Source organism: Ostrea edulis, chromosome 4, assembly GCF_947568905.1.
Source record: "Ostrea edulis chromosome 4, xbOstEdul1.1, whole genome shotgun sequence".
Classification (NCBI taxonomy): Eukaryota; Metazoa; Mollusca; class Bivalvia; order Ostreida; family Ostreidae; genus Ostrea; species Ostrea edulis.
The window spans coordinates 11301253-11325022 of record NC_079167.1 but is presented as its reverse complement, the minus strand read 5'-3'; the positions used below and the strand labels follow the sequence as shown (position 1 = coordinate 11325022).

Below are 23770 nucleotides of genomic sequence, written 5' to 3'. Positions count from 1 at the left end.
ATTCATCATATGATGTTTATTAACTTTAGTGGTGGATGACCGAGAGCGAACATCCCCCTCTCCCTCGCACAGTTCAATTTCTAGAATTGACAAGTGGCCCATTTTTACCCTTGAACGTAAAGCACTGGTCAGTCATTGTGTAATTCCAATTAACGAACTTCACCATTGAGTTCTGGCCGTTACGCTTCGTCAGACACTAACCCACTAATACTACCTAGATACTGATTTTGTACGTGATAAATTCCTGTGATCTTTACTAGTATGTTTCATTGTTTATTTGGAGTTTCTATCTGTTTGGGTTTTCTATTTTTTCTTTCTTCAAAAGTAAAGTATTCATATTGCAATTTAACCCCCTGGATCCGCCACTTTTTAAAAGTACACATATAAATATAATTGTGTTGATCTATAATAATCAGGTAAATGAAGTCAATGGATATCTGCGGTAAAATTCAGCGTTATTCACTTAGCTTCCTAACTATATTGAAAGTTGAAATAGACAACGTTAACATTTTGAATAATTTGAATATTTAGAATAGATAATCGTGCGGTGTTTATTTATGAATATTTTGAAATTTAAAAAAAACCAAAACTTTAGCGGCGGAGGAGCAGAAGCCACCCCTCCTCCTGCAGAATTTATGGTCCAAAATTGACAAAAGGCTCGTTTTGACCAGATAGAAATGGCACTTGAACGGAAAATACTGTTCAATCACTCTACTTAGTCCCTGATATTCTATACAATGTACAATTTGAATACTTCATATATGTACAGGAAATAATCACACGATGTTTAGTTCGGATATAAAAAAAAATATAGTGGCCCAACTGGTCAGTCATTGTGTATTCCCAATTAACAAACTATCCTTTTAAATCCTAGTCGTTACGCTTCGTCGGACACGACAACATAACACATTGACCCTAACCGAACAAGTCTTGTAGTTAAGGTCTTCTGCTCCCAAATGGAAACCTGAATAAGATATCATTAAGGTCTTCCGTTTCCAACGGAAGATTTCGTTGTTCTTGACACTACTTAAATAAAAAAAAAAATAGTGGTCCCACTAGTCAGTCATTTTGTATTCCCAATTAACAATCTACCCTATTATATTCTACACGTTACGCTTCGTCAGACACGAGATCATAAGCCATTGACCCTAACCTATCTAGTCTAGTATAAATGGGTTTTTTGTTTACTGTGATTCAGGTCCTCCGCTTCCAACTGAAGACCTCATTGTTATCTCTGTTATCATTATGGTCTTCCGCTTCCAAAGAAAGATTTCGTTGTTATTTTTGACACTACCTAGAGACATAATCTCGAACATTTATGTATCGATGATTTGTTGTTTGTTGTAATTTTTTGGTGGAAGCTTTACTGGAGTTGAAATAGTTACGGTTGATATTGGAAATAGATTTTACAATGAAGAACTAATACTGTCTTCATTACTAGGAAAACTTTAGTAGCGGACTGATCAAAGCACCCACCCTTTCCCCAACCCCTCGACCAGCCATCACGTATAGTTCATTTTCCAAAATATATAGATGCAACACTTGATCGTAAAATAGTGATCAATCAATGCATATTCCTAATCAACAAAATACCTTTAAAAGTGCGACATTTAACTCTGGACACGATAAAAGTGCGGAGTTTTTTGTCTATGACAACCACATATTTTCTTCAATAAAAACACTAAAATTTCACTCTGTCATTAAATGTACGTATACGACCCGATCTAATCAAGCCGGCATAGAGGCGCCCCATGCGAAAATTACCCTTATCAAATGTTACGTACTTCGGATTTTTATTGAGCTTAATCCTAAATATTGCACATCTAGATAATTTTCCAAAAATATATGAAACTTTTTACTTGTATCAAAATTCTTTCTGTTTTATATCTTCTAAATTTTATCATAGAGTTAACTAACAGTCTCACTTGCAGAATTAAGGGGTGTGGAGATGGAACCCCCCCCCCCCCCCCCCCCCCCCCCCCCCCATCATTTCAAAGATAAGAATTTAATGTGCTTGCAATTGATCATTACCTGTAATGCTTCAATATTTTCTCCCGTAAGGGAGGGGGACAACCCCTCCCGAACCACCCTAACCGTGATTTGGTTAGTCCTCAATTGCAAAGCCCTTGTAGTCCAATATCCAGTATCCAGTTAATGTAGGGCTTTTACATGTAATATGTATATCAGATATGTTTCATCCCGTGGGGATCCGGTGTTGTATCATAGACCCCCCCCCCCCCCCCGGAAAAACGGGCCCGGAATTGCGCCCCAGGATATAATTTCCCCCTATGTACAAAATCAGTATAGAGTCTCCCCTTTGGCGGAAAAATCGCCCTGGTATATATATAACCCCCCCCCCCCCCCCCCCCCCCCTGTTTCCGGATTTCATTTGTTATAATAGTTTAAGGAAATAGATATGCGCTCATTAATATTACGATATTCATAAAACAAACAAATATTTTTATTGTAAATACAATATGCTTACCAAAAGACTTTAACGATGGTCAATATAAGTAGGATTTTTCGTAAAAAATCGACTCACTAAGCGCACGGTACTGGTGTCACTTTACGTTACACTTATAACGTCATAAATTGTGGCAAAATATAACCACGAAAGCAACGTCACATTTTAAACAAATTCATTATCTCCAAGCTGTAATATCATAACTAAAGCACATGCATGATTTAATGTTTAAAAATTGAAAATAAATCTTTGTACGTGTATAGTGTACATTCATAAAAATTATGAATTCTTAGAAATACTCCAAAGTATACGTACTGTATTTATTTCACCGTGCCTACAACAGCAGGCATGTCGTATGAAATAAGGGTACCCGTTTCGGTAGGTTTCGTTTTGCTTCGGTAGATTTCGTTTCCTTTCGATTTCGTTTCGCATTTTACAGGTAACCATCCCATGAAATAAGGCTTGCAATTCTTATGAATATGACCTCTGAAAAATTTGAACACAGTAAAAAAAATCAGTTTTGGTTTTTTCTAGGATATATATAGACTTGTTCAAGTCTCTATGTTTAATAATCATTGCTCTCTTTAATACTTTTTATTAATGCCAAACACGGAAGGGGGGGGGGGGGGTTAAAAACTCCCGTACGTTTCTGTCATCGATCTACATCGATCACGCTCTAGTGGAAAAAAAACAACAACCAGCGCATAGAAAGTATATGTAGTTTTGCGCTTTATAAATGAATAATAATAATAACCACGGTGAGTTGAAGTGAGAGATAAAAACTTCCAAATAATATTACATTTTAACGTTTTAATGTTCACTTTCATTTCTGAATAAACAGTAGAAAAGGTATACAGAGTGTTATTTATACTCGTATGTTTTACTTGCGAATCGGTTAGTTTCAATATATATCATATTTAGTTTTGAAGGGGTGGTCTCGTGAAAACCGTGTGACTTTAGATTTTTTTGTCAGATGTTGAACTTTTGATCTAATGATATTGTTATTCATATGCGGAAATCTTGATTTGTATTCGATAATCTTGATATCTATATGCGGACGGAAATTTTGATTTATATGTGAGAAATCTTGATATCTATATGCGGACGGAAATTTTGATTTATATGTGAGAAATCTTGATATTCATATGCGAATTTTTTTTATTTTACTCTACGAGAGAGAGAGAGAGAGAGAGAGAGAGAGAGAGAGGCTTCCTCTACTCTTCTGGAGTACCAACGCATATGGGCGAAATATTCCAGGGGCAATCGCTCACACCCGCCAGAGATCACCTGGGTCCTAAATACAACAGTGAGGTTGTTCAACACGTCACTGATACTCTAACAAGATTTTGACATTCAATTCATTTAATATGTGACTTATGTATATATCTTTCATTCATTGGAAGGGGGGGGGGGGTACATAAGATCTAACACGCTATATATATCCACCGTTCTGGTGCCTGTGCTCACATCCACCTCCTAGGGAATGCTACTGGCTGGTGCATGTTGGAAACTGTAGGAGGGTCCACAGTTTGCTCTGTACTTGCTCTTTAAACCAGGTAGCACGCAGGAGACAGCTGAGATGCGCAGAGATCTCTTCCCCCTTAGATGATCACCCGTTCAGGTCCAGGCACCCATGTCCACATAAGGCCCCCTGTGTTGCCCCTACGTTGGTAGTCAAACTGGCCGCCTCCCCAGTTCCCCACAAAAAATTGCACGCGACCCTTTCCGCCATATATGTAAATTTGCACCCTGTTTCTGATTACGATTAATACATATTCAAATTTGTATCACACTTGTTAATCCAGCTAGGTAAGCAGCCTATGGGGGATTACAGGGCAACCACCCAAGCTTCGACATAGCTACTGGGTTTATTCAGCATATTAGGGCAAGGTCAACTATTCAATTCAGGCAGTAGGCCAAATGTCTCGCGGCTGGTAGTGCTGTATATTTATTAAAGTTTAATTTTAGCAGAGTAGCTCCTCTAGTTAAATTTAAGACATCCGAGGTCAGGTCATGGTCAATGAAGCTAATTCTTTTATCAATTTTTGAAATTATGCATTTCACCTACAATCAATATGACTAAATTCATGCGTACATCTAGCATGTGTACATCAACATTATCAAATACGAATCAAATATTATGGAATATAAATCGAGATTTATATAATTATCGAATATAAATAACAAGGTTACCAAATGTAAATAAATATTAAGATTATCGAATATAATTAAAATTTTGTCATATATGAATAACAAGATTATCGAATATGATTAAAGAGTTTCGTATATAAATCAAGATTTGTATAATATTGCAACGTTTTACACACCGTAAGTGTATCTGTTCAATGCTGAATTTTTATATGCATACATACAGTACATCGTCGCAAACCACGGGTTATTGTTTCATTCTATTTCACAAACGTATGTGAAATAGAATGAAACAATAACCCGTGGTTTGCGACGATGACATACAGTAGTACATGCAACAAAATGTAGTCTGTACAATTGTCATTTGATAAAGTCAATTAAAGTATATGTACCAGATCTAGAGTAAAACATATCTATGAGATACACATGCAATAGTTTAAATACCTTGTATACTATTTTTAAAAATCATTTTAATTTAGATAATTCAAAAATAATAAAAGCAACATTTTACGTTTTAGCTAGACGTAGGTTGTGTACATTGACGTCGCGTCATTGCGGGACAAAATCACATGGGACATTTATTTGGACATTAAGTATCTTTTCGTTTTCCTAAATGGACGCGGGATAAAATGAAATGTTGTATATTCTATATAGTAAATTGTATGTACTTTCTGTAAGTTATATTCATTAAAATATTCGCGTTGGAATAATGCTTAGAAATAAGACATAAAATGGTAGAATTGTTTAAAAAGCGCGGTATTTGTAGAAAAAGGACATTTCACTGGACACCGATAAAATCAATCTACTTCATGGATATACTCAGAATTTTATAATACTGGTATACATTGTGCTCCACGATACATGTACATTATAAATGTAACAAGGATAGTCAACTTCCCCCTGTATTAGGCGTGCTACTGGTCATGATGATTTGCATTTGCAGTCTATCTACAAACACGGGACACCACTGACAGGCACTGTCTTTGCCATTTTTAAGGTCGCTATATCAATTTTATGAACTAAATGTTTAAAGTAATTGGTTTATGGTTTTTAGATAAGGACGTCACAATCATACACCAATTCTTACGTTATTTGGGACAAAATCAATCATTTTATTAATCTGTGGATAAAGCGTATGCGTATTTCATGTAACGCGGGACAACGAAAAATGACGACATCTGCGTGTATATAACTCCGTTATTGATAATATAATGCGTGTAAATTATATTTTATATAAGCTATTATTATTATTTATATATTTTCCTTGCCATTGATGTATAAGACTTTAATAATCCACAAAATATACAACTGTGTAAACATAGCGGAAACATTTTCTAATGCACGTATGAAAGTAACACCAGTACCGTGCGCGACGTGACTATAAGATGTATAATTAAAATATCTGAAAAGTGAAATAGATGAACTGTATAAATAAAAGTAATTCAATTTTCTCGTTTATTTAAATTAAAAAAATCATTTAAGTTCTTCCCAACTTTACTAATTCAAATGTTAGATACTAGTAAATAACGATAAAGACTTAAGATGTCTGAATGAATTTTGATATACCATTACACGATTTGAGCAATTTCCTTTTTATAAAAAATCATAAGATGATGATTGTTCACGATACACACACACAAAAATAATCAGAAGAATTACTGGGTCTAAATAAGCAAGAGAATTCTAGTAATAGAAATGGAAACAGATACATAGCTAAAATGTAAGAATGGGGGTGTACTGTCATTTAGGGGGAATTTCTATACTGGGACGGTTTTTCTTAGGGGGTTGGGGTTGGACCCGGGTTAATTCTTCGTAAGGGGAAATTCTATTCCAGGCCCATCTTTCCGGGGGGAATGTCTATCCCGGGCCCGTTTTTTCGGAGGAAAAGTCTATGCGGGAGGGGGGGATTTTATGCTTTACAACACCGGGTAGAATAGGTCCTCAGTACTCCTTGCCTGTCGTAAGAGACGACCCAATGGGACAGTCCTTCGGATGAGAACGCAAAAAACCGAGGCCCATTGTCTCAACTTCTGTGGCACGATAAATTCCCTCCCTGCTCTAAGGCCGTAAGCACCGAGCATAGGCCTATGTTTTAGCCCTTCACCGGCAATGGTGACGTCTTCATATGAGTGAAAAATTCTCGAGAGGAAACTTAAACAATATCCTATCAATCAAATCTGAGTGTCTGTTTTCATATCCATGTAACGTGTGTCTCTAGTACTTAATACATTCTAAGGAACTAAAGATCATGCACCCAATGTTGGGAATGAACTAAGTAAACTTAATTTGTACACTTTTAATGCGATATAGTTTTAGACTTTTTTTTCATTAATGTATATTAAATATGCGCATGCCAAATATACAGCTTTTAAGAATAAAGATATGCAATCAAAATACTTTAGAGAGTACTGGTGCTAGTTTTCGCAATAAAAAGAAGAAAGAAAAAAGCGGGAGCTTTCATAGGCTTTGTCCCCTGGAACCACCCAGGACTTTGTCCTGGACTTACTGAGGTCTAAAGGCGGTCTTTAGACCCACCCACCCAGCAATTTCTCCGGGCCCCAAACTGAAATATTGCACCCGCCTCTGAATACAATACATAATTCATGGTTATCTTGCCTTAAAATCAACAAATGTAAATTCATGTAATACTACACAATTGTCTATTACTTAAATGTGGCCATTTGCACGGATCTTGAGAGATAATTCAATTATCCCCTAGATTATAACGCGAGAGTCGGAAGGATAGAGCCAGTCAGACAGCAGAAAGGCATGCGCATTTGCACGCGTGTAGATTCTTCTTTTCCAATATAATTTCATACTAGAGCATTACACACCCGTTTTTATTTGTCAAACTGCGTTTTGGAAATCTTAAAATCTTCAATTCAAAATACCCAGTCTAAGCTTCGATGATTCGGGCTGTATGAACTTCGTAATATCAGGGGCGGGTCCAGGAAATGCGGTTACAGGGAGGGGGCGCCACTTTATGAGGCAGGGGGTCCGGGGGCCGCCTTGAGGCCCACAGTGGACCCAGAGCAAAGTGCTGGTGGTGTTCAGGGGGGCGAAGCCCCTGGAAGCTCCGGGATTTTACAGGGCTTGAAATATGTCTCCTATTTAGTCATTTGTGAAATTAATAAAATGACTCAAATTTTATGGGTTTTAGAACAAAATTAAGTTCTCCCAATAAAGTAATGCAAGAAATCAAAAGATTTTGTCATTTATTTCTCCGGGAGTGGAAGAAATTATTGCTTCTTTTATCGTTTAGTACATTTTTTTAAACAAGATACCGCGATTTACCTTAAATTTGAAAATTTTAGGTGGGGGGTTGCACTGAATATAGGTGTATGGAAATGTATAGATCTATGTGCGTGCATTTTAATAACCAATTGGGACTTCACTTCAGAGTAACACAAACTGGGACTAAAGCATGCAATTCCTAACACTAAAAGCTGGTCTGAATCCCCCCCCCCCCCCCCCACTCGCTTATATACCCTACAAAATTTACCTGCAATATTACATAGTATTTACTAATGTCAATTTATATACATGTAAGTTCTTTTCATTAAAAACACGGAATTTACAAATGGATGAAAAATACAAATTTCACTACATAGACTTAGGTGTACAAGTGGTTTTCGTCAAGTTTCCGCACTCATTTTTCATCTTGAAAGCTTTCTCCCTGCAAAAACTTGGTGTGTCCTGCTGAAACTTGACATATCTACGTTGTTTTCAAGTAGTTTCCGCAACGAAAATTTGCTGAAAGCTGATCAAGTTTGCGTAAATTTCGGTTTGCAGAAACTGTTCTGTTTTAGTATGCACATTGCTATATTGATAGTCTACCGCAAAGTTTTGATAAGTTTCCGCAATATTTTAGTTCTGTATCAGTTTGTACAATATGGTGTATACCAATTTTCAGCTTTGTGGAAACTTACTGAGACTTTATCATCGCCATGTAATTATAATAGGATGTTTGTGTTGCAATCAATATATAGAATTTTTAAAAAGATAACTGAAAACACTCGGACTAAATGCAAAGACAGCCTGTTACATGTATATTATAATTTGCGGAATGTGTTTTCCCCCTTTCGTTGTTAGTCTCACCCCCTCCGTTTGGAGGGATGGTGGTGGTGGTGGTGTCCATTTGTACTAATGAAGTATCACCTATAAGGTGTCAGTATATTCTGGTAGATTATTGCAATATACATCAGTGGCGGATTTAGAGGTGGCGCAGGCGGAGAAATAAATGACAAAATCTTTTAATTTTTTTAATTACTTTATTGGGAGAACTTAATATTTTCCCAAAAAACCCTTAAAATTTGGGTCATTTTGTTAATTTCACCTTATTAAAATGATAGAAAATACATGTAATACAAATGACTAAATAGGAGAAATATTTCAAGCTCCATAAAATTTGTAAAACCCAGGAGTTTCCGGGGGCTTCGCCCCCTGGGCCCCAACCAGGGCTTCGCCATGGACCCACTGCCTCATAAAGTGGCGCCCCGTAACCACAATTCCTGGACCCGCCCCTGTACATGTAGATATGAGGAGATACTGTCTGTATAAGTTGATAGCTCATCAAACGCACCTCCTGCGATGTGAAAGTGAAAATAGCTGCAATCCTCGCCGGCGGAATTATGGTAAGGTTCAATTTCAGCAACTATTTGCGATAATGTGCTCCACGAAGATTTCCTTAAAGATTACAATTATTCTAAATGAACCCTGTGCTTCCTAATCCCCGTAATGTAGTTCTTGTTCATCAGTGGCGGATCGAGAGGGTTGTAGTCACTCCACTTTACTTCCATAGTTTTAAACAAAACTTGTCATTTTACCAGTTTGAGATATTCACCCATCTTTGGGGCCGGGGCGGAATAGGCACAAACTTGGGTCGCAATCCGCTCATCCTTTAAACAATTCCTGGATGCGCCCTTGCCTGCACAGGCACCTTAAATATGGATATTACTACTCCCCCCCCACCTTTTTTTCATATTATTTTTGGTGGGAATAATTTCTCTGAAATGTATGAATTCGTAGTCTATTTCATCCCTCTTTCGATTCATGTAATCGTTTCACGCTTTTTTGTAAGCTTTAGAGATTGGCCTTCTACCGGTATAGAGATTGGCCTTCTACCGGTACAATAAAATTCATTTTATTATATACCAGTAGAAGGCCAATCTCTAAATACATGTATCCGTACTTCCGGTGCCTGTCCCCTTGCCCGTGGAGAACAATACGTAGAGTCCACTTGTAAATATATTACCATTTTGTCTGTAATGATATTTACGGGTGTATTCAATACCACCTCTTAATAAAAACACGGGGGGGGGGGGGGGGGGTATCGTATAGACTCTCATTATTATCATTACAGACAAAATTACCGGTTCCTGTGATTAGACAAATATTGATTTATGTTCACAAAATAAAAATTAAACCAAAATCGGAACCAGGAAAGCTTAATTGATTCCCAACTGCATGGAAATGGACATAAGATTTTAATAGTGATATTGTTTAGCTACAGTTCATAATGCATAAGATATAATTGCAAAAGTCTATCTGTTAGTTGGATAATATCTTGTACAATATAAGAATTTCATAAGTTAACATCATAGCTATATACTAACTAGTATATAGGTCCCTGTTAACATCAACACTGTTCCAAGTATCTGATTTAAATCATTACTTCTTTTTACTGGCTAACAATTTATATTTCTATTAATTTGTCTTGAAAATGAAAAATCCATCGTACCACTGGACCTGTTCATAAAATGAAATTGATCCAACTTCGCCCCAAAATCACAGATTAAACAGTGGCGGATCTAGACCTCACTGTGTGTGTGTGGAGGGGGGGGGGGGGGGGGGGGCTTTTTTGGTCAAGAAAAGGAGATATGGTTTTGGTATTAAATGTTAATGAAAATTGAAACATCCATACTTCTTCATTATACTAGCCCGAATATTTAGAAATAATTGTCAAAGTGCACAAATGATCTTACAAAGATTTGGCCTAAAAGCAAAATATGCTTGACCTGGACCATTTAAATTGGCTTTAAAAGTGTTTCAGGTGTTTTCCCCCAAAAAGTCACTAAAATGATTTTAAAAGATTTGAGATGACCTTATAGAAATTAACAAATTTTGCACTAATCAAAATTTATAATCCATAGTTTTGAAATGTTTGAGTGGTATGAATGGTTGGTATGAGTGATTATATATCAATTGTACATCTTACCTTTAAAAGTATATATTATGATGCACTTAATTTCTATTTGTACAAATAAATAAAAAAAAATTAAGCCTAAAAAAAAATAATTTAAAAAAATTATTATAATTCGAGGATTAATGTGCATTAAATTATACTTTGTTGTACAATATGAAAAAGGTACAAATTAAACAAATATTAGAAAGAGATTACATATCTTAATGGTAGTATAAGTTAACCACATTCACTAGCTGCAGAATTGTAGCTCTCTGAGAAAGTATTGGGACAGATCTGTACCAATTAATATTTTCTCAGAGAGCTACAGTTCTGCAGCTATGCATTCACATGATTATGAATTTCACAATATTTCATATGAATTTAAACGTAAAAATTAAAATGTATCCTTTGCCTTTGTATTGGGTGATGTACATGTATATTGCAACATAATTTTCAATGTTCATGCTGAGAATTGCTTTGCCATTATTTTCCAAATATTACCATATAAGCCTACAATATTACATATTATGTGTCAAATGAATTATTTATAATATTGACTGAAATAGCATGACATGTTGATCATGATATGAAATGCTTATAAAAGTATTAGATGGCAAATTACAACCTCACAAAGTCATTCACCCAGTAATTGTAGATAAGGAACAATGAGAAACAAAGCCAGGGGCTTGCTGAGCTGTAAAGAACATCCCATGTGTATTATACACAGAGGGATTAGTTGGGGTAAAAGTCACAAGACAAAACCTGGGTACAGATATAAAAAAAAAAAATGGACAAAGTGACCATGCAAGGACAAAGTCAATATTAGAAGTTTATTAAAGCATAATAACAAAATGTCACAGGACATAATACTGATTTTTATATAAATTCAGGGGGGAAATCTGTTCCTTTTGTAAAGTTTACAAAAATGCATGTGTAAAATATATGTTATATTTTTTATGAGATTGTTTTTCAATTTTAAACTATAGATTTTGATAATTATTATTAAATGCTTATTCCTTTTATCATATCTATTGCAAAATATGAATTAAAATAGGATTTTCTTTTACTGATATAGAATACTAATAGGCTTTGTAATCATTGGGTTTACAAATTGCTACACAAGATCTGACATTTTTCACATAGCTTCTGCGTGCATGCATGTCATTTGATTCCATATCAACATATCAATTAATAAGCAAGATTCAAAATGTGAAATTACTTTGAACCAAAAAAAAAAAAAAAAAAAACACAACAAAAATCTTGATGACTGATAATCTGTAATATGCATGATAGTTCAAATTTTCTTATGAATATATATGTATATCAAATGATATGTCAGAACAATCAATTTGCTATTATTGTACGTACATGTATATGCTTTCATAATTTTGCTGTTGTGTGATAATGAAATATTGTCAAATTTAAAAAAAAATGTGAAATTACAATTTAGTGTCCTTAGGTTTGTAATCAAGAATGAAGGAGTAAATGATAACCCAGTGGTGGATCCAGAAGGGGTGCTGGTTCAGGAAATTTTGCTAAAATAAAGTAAAAATAACACATTTTGAGGGTGGACCCCCTACCTTGATAACCAAAATTAATGGTAAAATTCCCCTCTCTCAAAAATTCCTGGATCCATCCCTGTAAGCATTAGACAATCATTAATTTGTGATTCCATTATTCATAATTTCTTCATTGGACACATGGAGGCCAACTCTCACATGTATGTATATAGACATAATTCCAATTATTTTGAAAATAAAGAGGTCACAGTACCAAATTGAATTCAATATAAAATATATAAAGAATATCTTATCATGGATATAAAGATTAAAACATTTCAATCATGTTAATTGATAGATTTTTAGGTCAATTGATTCTCTCATGTGACCTATTGCTAGTGGTCAGCTTCTGTTGTGACAGTAAACAAAACATCAAGCTTGTAAATATCATGATTCCTAGGGTAGAAATTCTGACTCCAGGAGGAACCAAACTTGATATATAGTGTTTATGTGTAAAACATTTAAATTTAGATAACATCTTCCTTAATGCTATTGATGCTTTTAGGTAGAACAGGTAATTGTAAATTTCATGACCTCGATCAGTGATAATAATAATAAAATTTATATACATGCAGCCTTATATAAAACAGTTTATTACTCTAAGGTGTTTTACAAGGGCAAGAAGAGGAAATGCAACAATAAAATAGAATTAAATGACATTATGACAACTTATACATGTATCTGTAAATTAAATTATCAAAATAAAACACTATGATTAAGATCAATAGCTAAAAGTTGGTTGGTTTTTGGGTGGGTTTTTTTTTTTTTTTTTTGTATTTGATAATTAAAAACGCAGTTTATATATACATGTTAGAATCTAAAGGTTTTGATACTAGCTTTAAAATAGATGGAACCAAAATGGTCATAGTAATTACATGTCTTTATGATTTAAAAGAATCCTTCTTTAATTTTGTTGACACTAGAATATTATAAATGATGGATGCATTGTCAAGAAAAACAGAAAGAGATGTACAAAAATTGTGACACTTGCAACTCCAGGGTTCTGATTCAAGGTCAGATCCAAATAGTGTTAAAAGTGTATATCAAGTTCATAATTGTAAAATGTTTCATCAGTATAGATGATTTTGGGGGAATGAATTACACCTTATATTATACTTCTACTGAATATTAGAATTTAGCATATAAATGCATGCCTAGAGCAAGAAAAGTTACTGTATTATATAGATTTCATTCATATTGAGGTTAGTAATACTTTTAACTAAATAACTCAGGTGACTGGTAAGGTCAGTGTCTTGTTGATATTTTTGATGTGTGTATGCATGTACGTGTATGTGTGCGTGTGTGTGTGAAATACAAAAAAATCCAGAAAGATTTGTTTCAGAGTTTTGAGTAGTGATCAGTTTTAGCAATCATCAACAGCTAGGGTATGAATCTGTACACTCATCTTTGTTAATTTCTAAAAAGACTTAAATTGCATTTCAAAAGTAGTCAAGTGTTATGTGAAGGAGATTTGAGGAACAGATGTTCCTGCTGAATGTGTGTGATCATACATTTGGGGTGTCAATGGATGGAAAATCATCTGAAGATTGAAGTTTTGAAGAAATTGAAATACTTTTTTGAATATTAATCAATCTTATTTTCATTCTAAAATCATGTACTCAAAGGAATTTTCTTTCAATTACATATGTAAGTGCAATAAATTGAATTATTTTTCTATTTCTGACTTACATTTAAAACAGTTATGTTTGTCATTTTGTTTCTCAAAGTAGAAAATATTTTCATGTAGATTTTTCTTCCAAGATTATTATTCCTTAGATTTCAATTTAGAACATTCAAGTAAAAGAAAATAAGACTCTAAAAAAGGAGGTCTCCATGTGAATTGAGAGAAAGAAACGGAAATTATAAATTCTGTGGTGACATTAAATTTCATTTCATAATTTTGCCAGCTATAAAATAAGGTACATGTATGATATGAGATTCAGGGTGGTACATTTATGTGCATACATGTACCTTGTATCTCCAATTGAAAATTGATTGCTTTAAATCAATTTCAACATTATGAATATATCCTACAAAAGTAAAACATAATGAGATTTAAAGTTTAAAAAACACATTGTTTCACTCCTGAAACCTTGACCTCACATGGATATATATTGGTATTTAGTGTTGGTAGGTTTTGGTTCTTTTGGGGTGGATTTTGGATAATGTAGTGAATTTCAGTTAGTTGTAGCACAGTAACATGGAGTGAGCTTGCTTGCTTCCTGATATCTAGTCAATCACTTTTTAAGACATACATATTTTCAAACTCGCATTGCACATATTTGTTTACATTTTTGTTAGAAGTGTTTTATATCCTCATTATATATCTCATCTTCATATATAGATGTGTATATTGTTTGCAAAAAGAGGAGACATCAAAATTCCTAATAAAAATGATAATTACATTTAAATCATAATTGTGCACTTCATGTACTTTTTACATGCAAATTCATTTCATATAATTATATGGTTTTTGTACTTTCTGTCCATATCTGTAAGTCTGTCTGTCACAAAGTCTTAAATTGTGCATTAAAATGCTTCTCCTCCTGTATGGATTATCTGATAAACTTGAAACTTTGTACAATGCTTCATTGCCATTTGCAGATGTGCACATTGTTGGGAGAGGATTTATTGTTATCCTAAAAGTTATAGTGGTTCGATCCAAGAGGGATGCGGGTGTAAAATAGCTTGTGACCATTTCTCCTAGTTGCAAACAATATTGGAGAGTCTTGAATTTTTTTTTACAATACTTCATTATCATTTAATGATGTCTAGATTTCTCTGACCCAGGAATCTAATATTTTCCTAAAATCTACAGTGGATCAAAAACAAGTATTTTTAAGTGTTGTTTTTTTTACCCTTTATTGAATAATCTTTGTAAAATTGCATGTGCAAAAGTAAAGATGCTTTGAAAATTCAATTACAAAATTAAACATTTCACTGGTTTGTTAAGGTACTCACTACACTAAAGCTTTATGACACTATGTTACAAGATGGCGATTTAAATGTTTTGGGAAAGTATTTGTATCGATCGATTTATTCGTCTATAACACGGTAGCTAAGTGGTTAATTAATAAAGCATTGGACAAGAGACAGACAGACAGAGAGAGAGAGAGAGAGAGAGAGAGAGAGAGAGAGAGAGCATTGGGCTGGTGAACTACAGATCTTGAGCTCAAATCCACCAGTCTTTTGTTCATGTGTTGAAATACACACTTATTGTATATCTTCTGGATCTTTTTTAAAATATTAAATCAATTTGTACTGATTTGAGAAACTATTTCCCGGTGTAGTGAGCCACCTTAAATGTAAACATAAAAAGACTCCAGTCTTTGTTTACATAACGCAGAATGAAGGCCAAAATATTGCTTTTATTCCTGCATCCAGAAGGTTAAAATTTTGGCTGTCAACACAGATTTAGTCATACTTTTCATGTTTAACATTAAAAAAAAAATGAAAACAAAATTTTCAAAAGAAAAAACAAAAACGTAAACGTCCTGCTTGAGAATTTTTCACTTGTATGGAGACGTCACCATTGCCAGTGAAGGGCTGCAAAATTTAGGTCTATGCTCGGTGCTTATGCCCCTTTGAGCAGGTGTGGATTAATATTGTGTCACACATTTAGGTAATGTCATATAACTGTAAACAATGTCTCTAGAGGATTTGGGTGTTACTCAACCGGAAATTTAATAAATTAATGCATAAGATTGGGTCATACTTCTTTTTGGACTAGAACATCCAGGACTGAACTTTCTTAAGGTCGAGATGTCTGTTAACCGTTTATTCGTATTTACCTGTCAAAGTCTTTTTGACGCTTAAGGTATAGGAGAAAGTACTTTGACTTCAGAATGAATGTGATTGTCAGAGGGAGAATGATGGACCGAAGCATGCATTTTGTAAAATGATTCTTGTGTTGTTAAATCTTCGAGAATCTTGTTGGAGATGTCTGATTCGGTTCACGAAACAACTTAGCATCATCTAGCAGTAGCAGATTTCACCGTAAGCACTTAATTAGCACTAATTTTAATATATTGTAAACAAATTGTAACTGTAAGCTAGGCTATTCCAAAATTCCACAACATATCAGAGGAACCGATAATTTAGCCTGTACATAATGATAAGAGTAGGGGTATATACCACACACCCCTAATAAAAGCACTGGGATTACTGAATCAGAATGACAATTGGGGTGGGTGACGATAAAAGCAGAATTTTCGAATTATTTTGAAGCGAAGTTTTGAGTAAGAAATGGTGCCATTCCTTTTGGGTTATTTTTTTCATTGGGGATGGTACCATAAGGCGTACTATTATTATTACAGACAAAAATACCGGTTCCTGTGAATATTCACACCTGACGACCTGTAAAGGGTTGTCAATAGTGAATATGAACAGCTGCATGTAAATAAGTTAGTGTTCTAACTGCATAATTTAATACCGTTCAATTTTACTCTGATATTTTTGTGATAGGGTTATATGTATACATTTAAAATTGCATGGGAAAGAGTTTAGTAATGCAGAGCTCTAATATAATTTAATTTCTCATGTTGTTTAGACATTTATCCATTAACACATGTATAGGTCTACATAATTTAGGAGTGTAATTACTAGATATAAAGTTAATGTCATTCCTTAGCTTGCAAGTACATTCTTAAGAATCATGACAAACAACACTCTTTAAGATATAATTTTCTGCTTTATTACTGTATTCATGGGATAAAAGTCCCCATCCTGTGTTTTATTTGGGATATTTATTCCCATTCATGCTCAAATAGGATATTCACTGCCATTTCATGTTCATTATGGGACATTTCCTCCTATGGGACATTGTATCCCATTTTAAATTTAAATACGGGAGTTAAAATCCTATGGGAGAAATTATATTTTTTCTCCCATGGGATTTTTGGTGGGAGTGAAAATCCCCCAAGTGGGATTAAAAATCCCTCCAAAATCCCATGGGATTTTTTGATTTCAGGTGAAATATCTTAAAAACTACAATAGTTACAAGTGTAAATATTGGTGCATGTCTTGTGGACATAAAATCCCATCTTTTTTTGTAAAGGGTTTATTTGTATCCTTAATAAAAGGGTTGGCGAAACTCCGGACTTTTGTCGTGTCCGGAGTTAAATGTCGCACTGTTATTTGCAATTGCAACAGTGCATAAGTTCCCAATAACTCCTTCTGTTTATAATATACTCTCCTGTAATCGTGTAAAATATTCAGGTTTCTTTAGAATGAAAGAATTTGTCATAATTTTCACATGCAAAAATCCCTTAGATTATAGCATCGTCAAACTTTCAACTCGACAATTACGTTTACAGTGAATATCAATCAAATGAATGTAGATATAGATTGTTACATATATGGCAACTTGCTTACCAGTTATATAATAAAATCATAATGACATATGAAAGCACCTCATAGTAAGACAGGAAGCCTTTCTCTCCCGTGTAGGGCCCTGATCTTCCAGCGCCCGATGCTGGAGCACCGACCCAGTGCTTAGAAGCGTCCACCAAGGTAAAGCTTCTGCCGTATGTTCCCAGCCCAATGATCAACTTCTCTCGGGGTACTCCTTTTTGATGCCAGTATTCTGCTGCAGATGCCTTTACAAATGTAAAATTTTCAAGTAAATGAATCAAATACAAATTACAGCGTTTTAGCTACTATAGATTTCTTTGAATATTGACTATGGATTAAAATCTATTCACACATATACGTGCTATAGGACAGTATGAGGTAATTGATACAGTAAAACTAACACAACTTTCACGTTTAATCGGGTTTTTTAAAAATCACATCAAATCGAAATATGCACATGTTTCAATCCACAATAATTTCAAAATGTGTATATATACATGTATTTCAATGTAATATTTGATGGAATCTGACCACTTTAAACGACTGTTTATCTTTAAAGTGTACACGCAGAAGAATACACGCAGATCTTTTAAATTGGCACGAATGCACATGTTGACGCCCACCTCTTCTCCGTAATCAACTCCAAAAACAACGGTTTGAAAATATAAGTAAATCCATTATCGGGAAACGTTTAGCCCTTTTTGACTACCTTTCGTTCGTGAAAGTCTGAATATATCTGTATATATGCCATTCGTTGTGAGAGAGGAGGAAATGTATTAGCTGTTTAAAGTTACATCTGCAATTGATATTAGACCATGGGCTAGTAAAGGTAATGGGGGATCCCCTAGGGATTTTTGCAAACAAATATTTTTTGAAAGTATATAGATCCTTAATTATAAATCAGGTTGTTTGACATTTCTATGTGGGGGCATTTACGAGTTTTGGGGCAAAACACATGAAATTTGTAAAAATGATAGCCAAAAACTGAAAAAACTCTTCAGATCCGATATAGACGTCGTTGACATTTGCAGACAAGTATTTTGTGAACGTATGTGATCCTCTGTTTATATATGAAGTTGTTTGACATTAATATGTGAGGGCATTTAGGTGTTTTGGGGGCTAAAACATGATTTTTTCTTTAAAAATCGCCGGAAAATGGAAAACTTCTTCAGATCCTATATACATGTATATGACATGGATATATGACAGACCTTTCAAAACAATTATTTTCTAAAAGTATGTAACCCTTTGACTATAAATCTGATTGTTTTCATGGAGACCTTTTCGACATTTGGGGCAAAACCAAAAATTTGTAAAAATAATAATCGAAAACTGGAAAAATCAATTCAGATCCGATATAGATGTTATTGACATTTGCAAACAAGTATTATGTGAACGTATGTAACCCTTTGATAAACAAGATATTTGACATGCATATTTGGGGACATTTACGACTCCTGGGGCTAAAACATGATTTTTTCTCTAAAAATCACCGAAAAATGGAAAACTCCTTCAGATCGTATATAGATAATATGGAACTTTGAAAACTATTATTTTTTTTAAGTGGCATTAATGCATGGAGTACTTTCCAAGTATTTGGGGCGAAAACATGAACTTTGTCATTAAAGTATTGATAAAAAATTGGAAAACTTCAAGAATTTTACAAACACAATATGAACATTCGCAAACATGTATTTTGCTTTAAAGAACTTAACCCCTTGTTTATGTATCTATTTGTTTGACATTAAGGCGAGGTGTATCTATGAATTACTGAGTTATTTGTAAGAGATATGCTTGTTGGCAATATTAATCCAGAATTTATAATCCCATTGCAAATAGCAATTTCAAGCTCCAGCGTCTTGGAGTAACTTCTATAGTGACCTAACATGTTTAATAGTGTAAGTAACTCAGTACTTCTTGTCAGATGGTGCAAACTCTTTTTAACGTGAGATGCTTTGGTAATATTCATTTGTCATTCATAGCTGAGGCACATATGGCCTGAGAGTACGATTTGGCACACCTGTTTGCTTTTGGGGGAAAAAGCTGGGTTGTCTGATATGACTTGAGAGAGAAATTATGCAATAAGATATTCTATACACATGTATATAGAGATAATGGAAAGGTGGCCATGGTGGGTTACATTTTTGCTATCCAAGGGTTTGCGATCCGCTAAGCTTCTCTACAACCCTTGGCTACGTTAAAACGATTTTCGTGTAAAAAAAACAACAACAAAAAAAACAACAACATCCTGCATATGATTGGATGCAGGCCAAGTCCCCTGCATCTAATCAGATAGCGTGTTACATTACACCAAATGCAAGATGATGGAATGTGTAAACAATTATAGTCATTGTCATCAAAACACTTCCATTTGATAAGATTTTCATAGTCTCTATACAGCATGGTGGTGTGTAGACTGTGCCATGAGGCTTTGCATGAAAAGTGAAGATAACGAACAGTGATCAATCTCATAACTCCTACAAGCAATACAAAATAGATAATTGGGCACACACGGACGCGTGGACACACCAGAGGTGGGGTCAGGTGCCTAGGAGGAGTAAGCATCTCCTTTCGACCGGTCAAACCCGTCGTGAACCCTATATCTTGATCAGGTAAACGGAGTTATCCGTAGTCAAATTCAGTGTGCCAAGAACGTCTTAGCAATCGATATGAAACACGTCAAACAGCATTTGACCCAATAATATGTTGTATTGACGAACTAGATCGTTATAACGACCATAGAATTTGCGAATATAACATTGCATATAACATCATGTAACTCACTGGGCGGAGTAATTTTTATTTTAACAACACACAAAGTGTACTTGAAAAACGCATTTTCATTGGTTGAACATGATGTAACCCAAACAGAGTTTGTTTCCTCCATCCGCTAGAGGACACAACTCAAAACTACGAAAATCGTGCTAACGTAGTCAAGGGTTGTAGAGAAGCGAATCGGATCGTAAACCCTTGGCTAGCGAAGTTGGGTAGGTTACTGCATGGCAATTTTGTGGCAGTCAAAAATCTGCCTTTTGATTATCAAAGCAGATTCTTTGACTTGTCGTTTGGATGAAAGGGCTAACGCAAATGCAGACTCAATTATTTGTTCAGTAGTAACACATGCAGAATATATAAGTTCGCCTTTTGAATTTTTCCAAAATTCAATTCTGCTACCAAATTTTCTGGGGGGTTTTAATTTCAGGTTTCAAGTTTTGTAATCAGTTATATAAGTCCGGATAAATAACAAGTATCTCTCTATGAGCATTGTCATACTCTCAACCACGTAAATCTGCATGGTGTTCATCTCCATATATTAGGATAAACTCAAATACCTTTCCTTGATGCTCAAGAACTATATCTTTAGTTTCTGATTTGTTTCGGTCATTGGACCTAGTGTAGGTTTTTCTACAAGTTGGATAAAGCATCGACCCTTTAGCAACCAAATCAATATTTATAGTTGTCCTGTGGGGATACGGGTTAGAATAGGTCCTCAGAACCTTTTGCTTGTCGTAAGAGGCGACTAAATGTGGCGGTCCTTCGGATGAGATTGCAAAAACCAAGGTCTGGTCTCACAGCAGGTGTGGCACGATAAAGATCACATCCTGCTTAAAGGCCGTACAAGCGCCGAGCATAAATCTAATTTTTGCAGCCCTTCACCGGCAATGGTGACCTCTCCATATGAGTGAAAAATTCTCGAGCAATATACAATCAACCAACAAACTTATTGTACCATAGCCACTTTTATTCTTTGCAGGTTTTTTTAATGACTTCTTCTACTGTTTTTGTCACACACTTTACCAGTTTGTGTTTTTCCCCTCTATTTGAGTTTCTTTATTTAGAACACCCATTTATGGGTGAAGAAAAGTGCCGATAGTAAACACGGGTTGAGTGGACGTCTCTTACAGTTCACTGGACTCGGCGCAACTTCGTCAATGCTCAAGATTTACTTTTAGTAACTAATATTTGTAAATTACTATACATATATGTAACACCTGCGATAGAGGCCATGTAAGGCACCATTTAAAGCTTCTAGCTAGTAAACAATCTATTACTCTTGGGACTCTGTCTTCTAATCTTTGAAAACTGTGCCCCGTGAAAGATATTATGTCATTATCCTCTACATTCTGTTTATAATGTATAGGATAAATCTCTATTTTTGATGTTGATAGGAGCTTGAAACAGATTTATTTTTCAGGCATGAATAAGATTTAAAGGTTTTGTTTTTATGTGACATCTTTAAAAGTTATCAGAAAATTGGAAAGTTGTTCAATTTTACGTATGACAATATATTTATCTATCTAACAATTGTTAAATATAATTCATTAAACTAAATATTTCATGAATTAGTTCATTATTTGTAATATGTTCGATTCTCAAAAGTCGAGTCATTATTTATCTGGATTTCCCAAATTTTTGCATGTATACTTAAAGGTAACCCATGAGCTTTCTTTTTATTGATTATATACCTAACTGGGCTTCCATACATTAAATATACCGTGTGAAGACATGGAAATGCGGACAGTGATTCTTTTAAGCTGAAAGTTATATTAACTAACTCAAGACTGCGTATATCATTATATAAAGATAGGCCTATTTATAGTATCGAGAAATTAACTGTTTATCATACTGTTCATTTAGTATTGAACATGCTAATTTTGGGAATGTATGTAATATAATTTAGTACGACACGAATGAAATGAATCTATGGAAATTGTACTTTGTAGACATTCAAAAATATGTACCCACTTTACATACTACACTGTTTTCTATTTTTCTATACGCATTTCTCACAAATGCCCTCTCGGGGAAGCCCCTATCCCGTTGTTTGTGTTTACAATGTGTCGTCTTTAATGCGGTATGGAACACGGTAACGGTCATATTTAATTTGCCAAAATTTTGATAAATTCAAATGGCCATATCTTGAAAACGCCCCAACATAAATTTATCACACAACCTTCATTTACCTTTATTTTATACACACTTTCAAAAAAGCATAGTGTAGAAAAATCCCTAGCCGGGGGGGGGGGGGCGGAAGGGGAAGGGGGGGTAATGTTTTACTGGCCCACGGTCTACATATTTTTGGATAGATGAATAATTCTGAAATCGTCAATACCCATGCTCAAGTATTTATAAATAAAATATCGGTTAAAAATCAGTTAATCTGCATGTGTGGTAAATGATGAGATGAATGAACCCCATCCGGATTCTAAGATGTAAAGGAGTATATGACGCACAGTGTACAGGGTCATAACTAAGAATTGCAACAAAGAATATTTTGAGTCATAAATGTAATTAGCAGTTATAGAGGATTTTCGGAGCCAAAACTGAGTTTCTTAACATATGATCTATACATAAATATAGAGATCGAAATGGAAAGCTATCCATCTTCTAAAGAAAATCCAAAACTAACATTGCCTAATACGACATTGTTCCAAATAACGCTTTGACTCATCTTACAATTAGTTTTCAGCATGATCAGTCGCGATAGTTCAGTGGTTAGAGTATTCATTTCATGACTGGGTGGTTAGAGTATTCATTTCAGGACTGGGAAGTCGTGAGTTCGAGCCCCGTTTGTGCTCTGACGACGTCAAACATAAGAAGTAAAAATAGGCAGTGACTGGTCCTTGGCCAAAGGTTTAGCATTCAAAAGTTACCGTTGCAAGTCATTCGGATGAAAACTTAGTACGATAAAAAAAAAAACCTACTGCTACGACCCTGAGCGCCATGTACAGGCCATTTCTTGTATTTCACGTACAACTGATGACGTCTCAATATCACTGAATCTTTTTTTCTCGAAAAGGCGGAAAAGAAATAAATACCATTTTTAGTATGTCTTAGCATATCTTAATAGGTACTTACGACATTCAAAGTTTTGTCCGAATCATTGTTTGAAGCGTAGAGTCCAGTATGTAGACCAGTGAATGACTCCCAAGATCCATGCAGGTCGTAAGTCATTGTACAAATAAAGTCCATGTATCTGATGTAGAAAAAAAATGATATTACTGCAGTACTAGAAACAGAGTAAGAGTGACGTAGAATGTCACAAAAATAATAATGCTAGAC

General features: G+C 34.7%; 1 protein-coding gene across 1 annotated transcript in view; it reads right to left on the bottom strand.

Moving 5' to 3' along the window:
* Positions 1 to 17724: 17724 nt before the first annotated feature.
* Positions 17725 to 23770, bottom strand: part of LOC125672307 (chitotriosidase-1-like) — a 48985-nt gene continuing 42939 nt past the window's right edge. The window contains exons 12-13 of the mRNA XM_056161223.1: positions 23567 to 23684; positions 17725 to 17952 (exon numbers count right to left, since the gene is read on the bottom strand). Of these exons, the coding sequence (XP_056017198.1) occupies positions 17725 to 17952; positions 23567 to 23684 (346 nt within the window). The remainder of the gene's footprint in view (positions 17953 to 23566; positions 23685 to 23770) is intronic.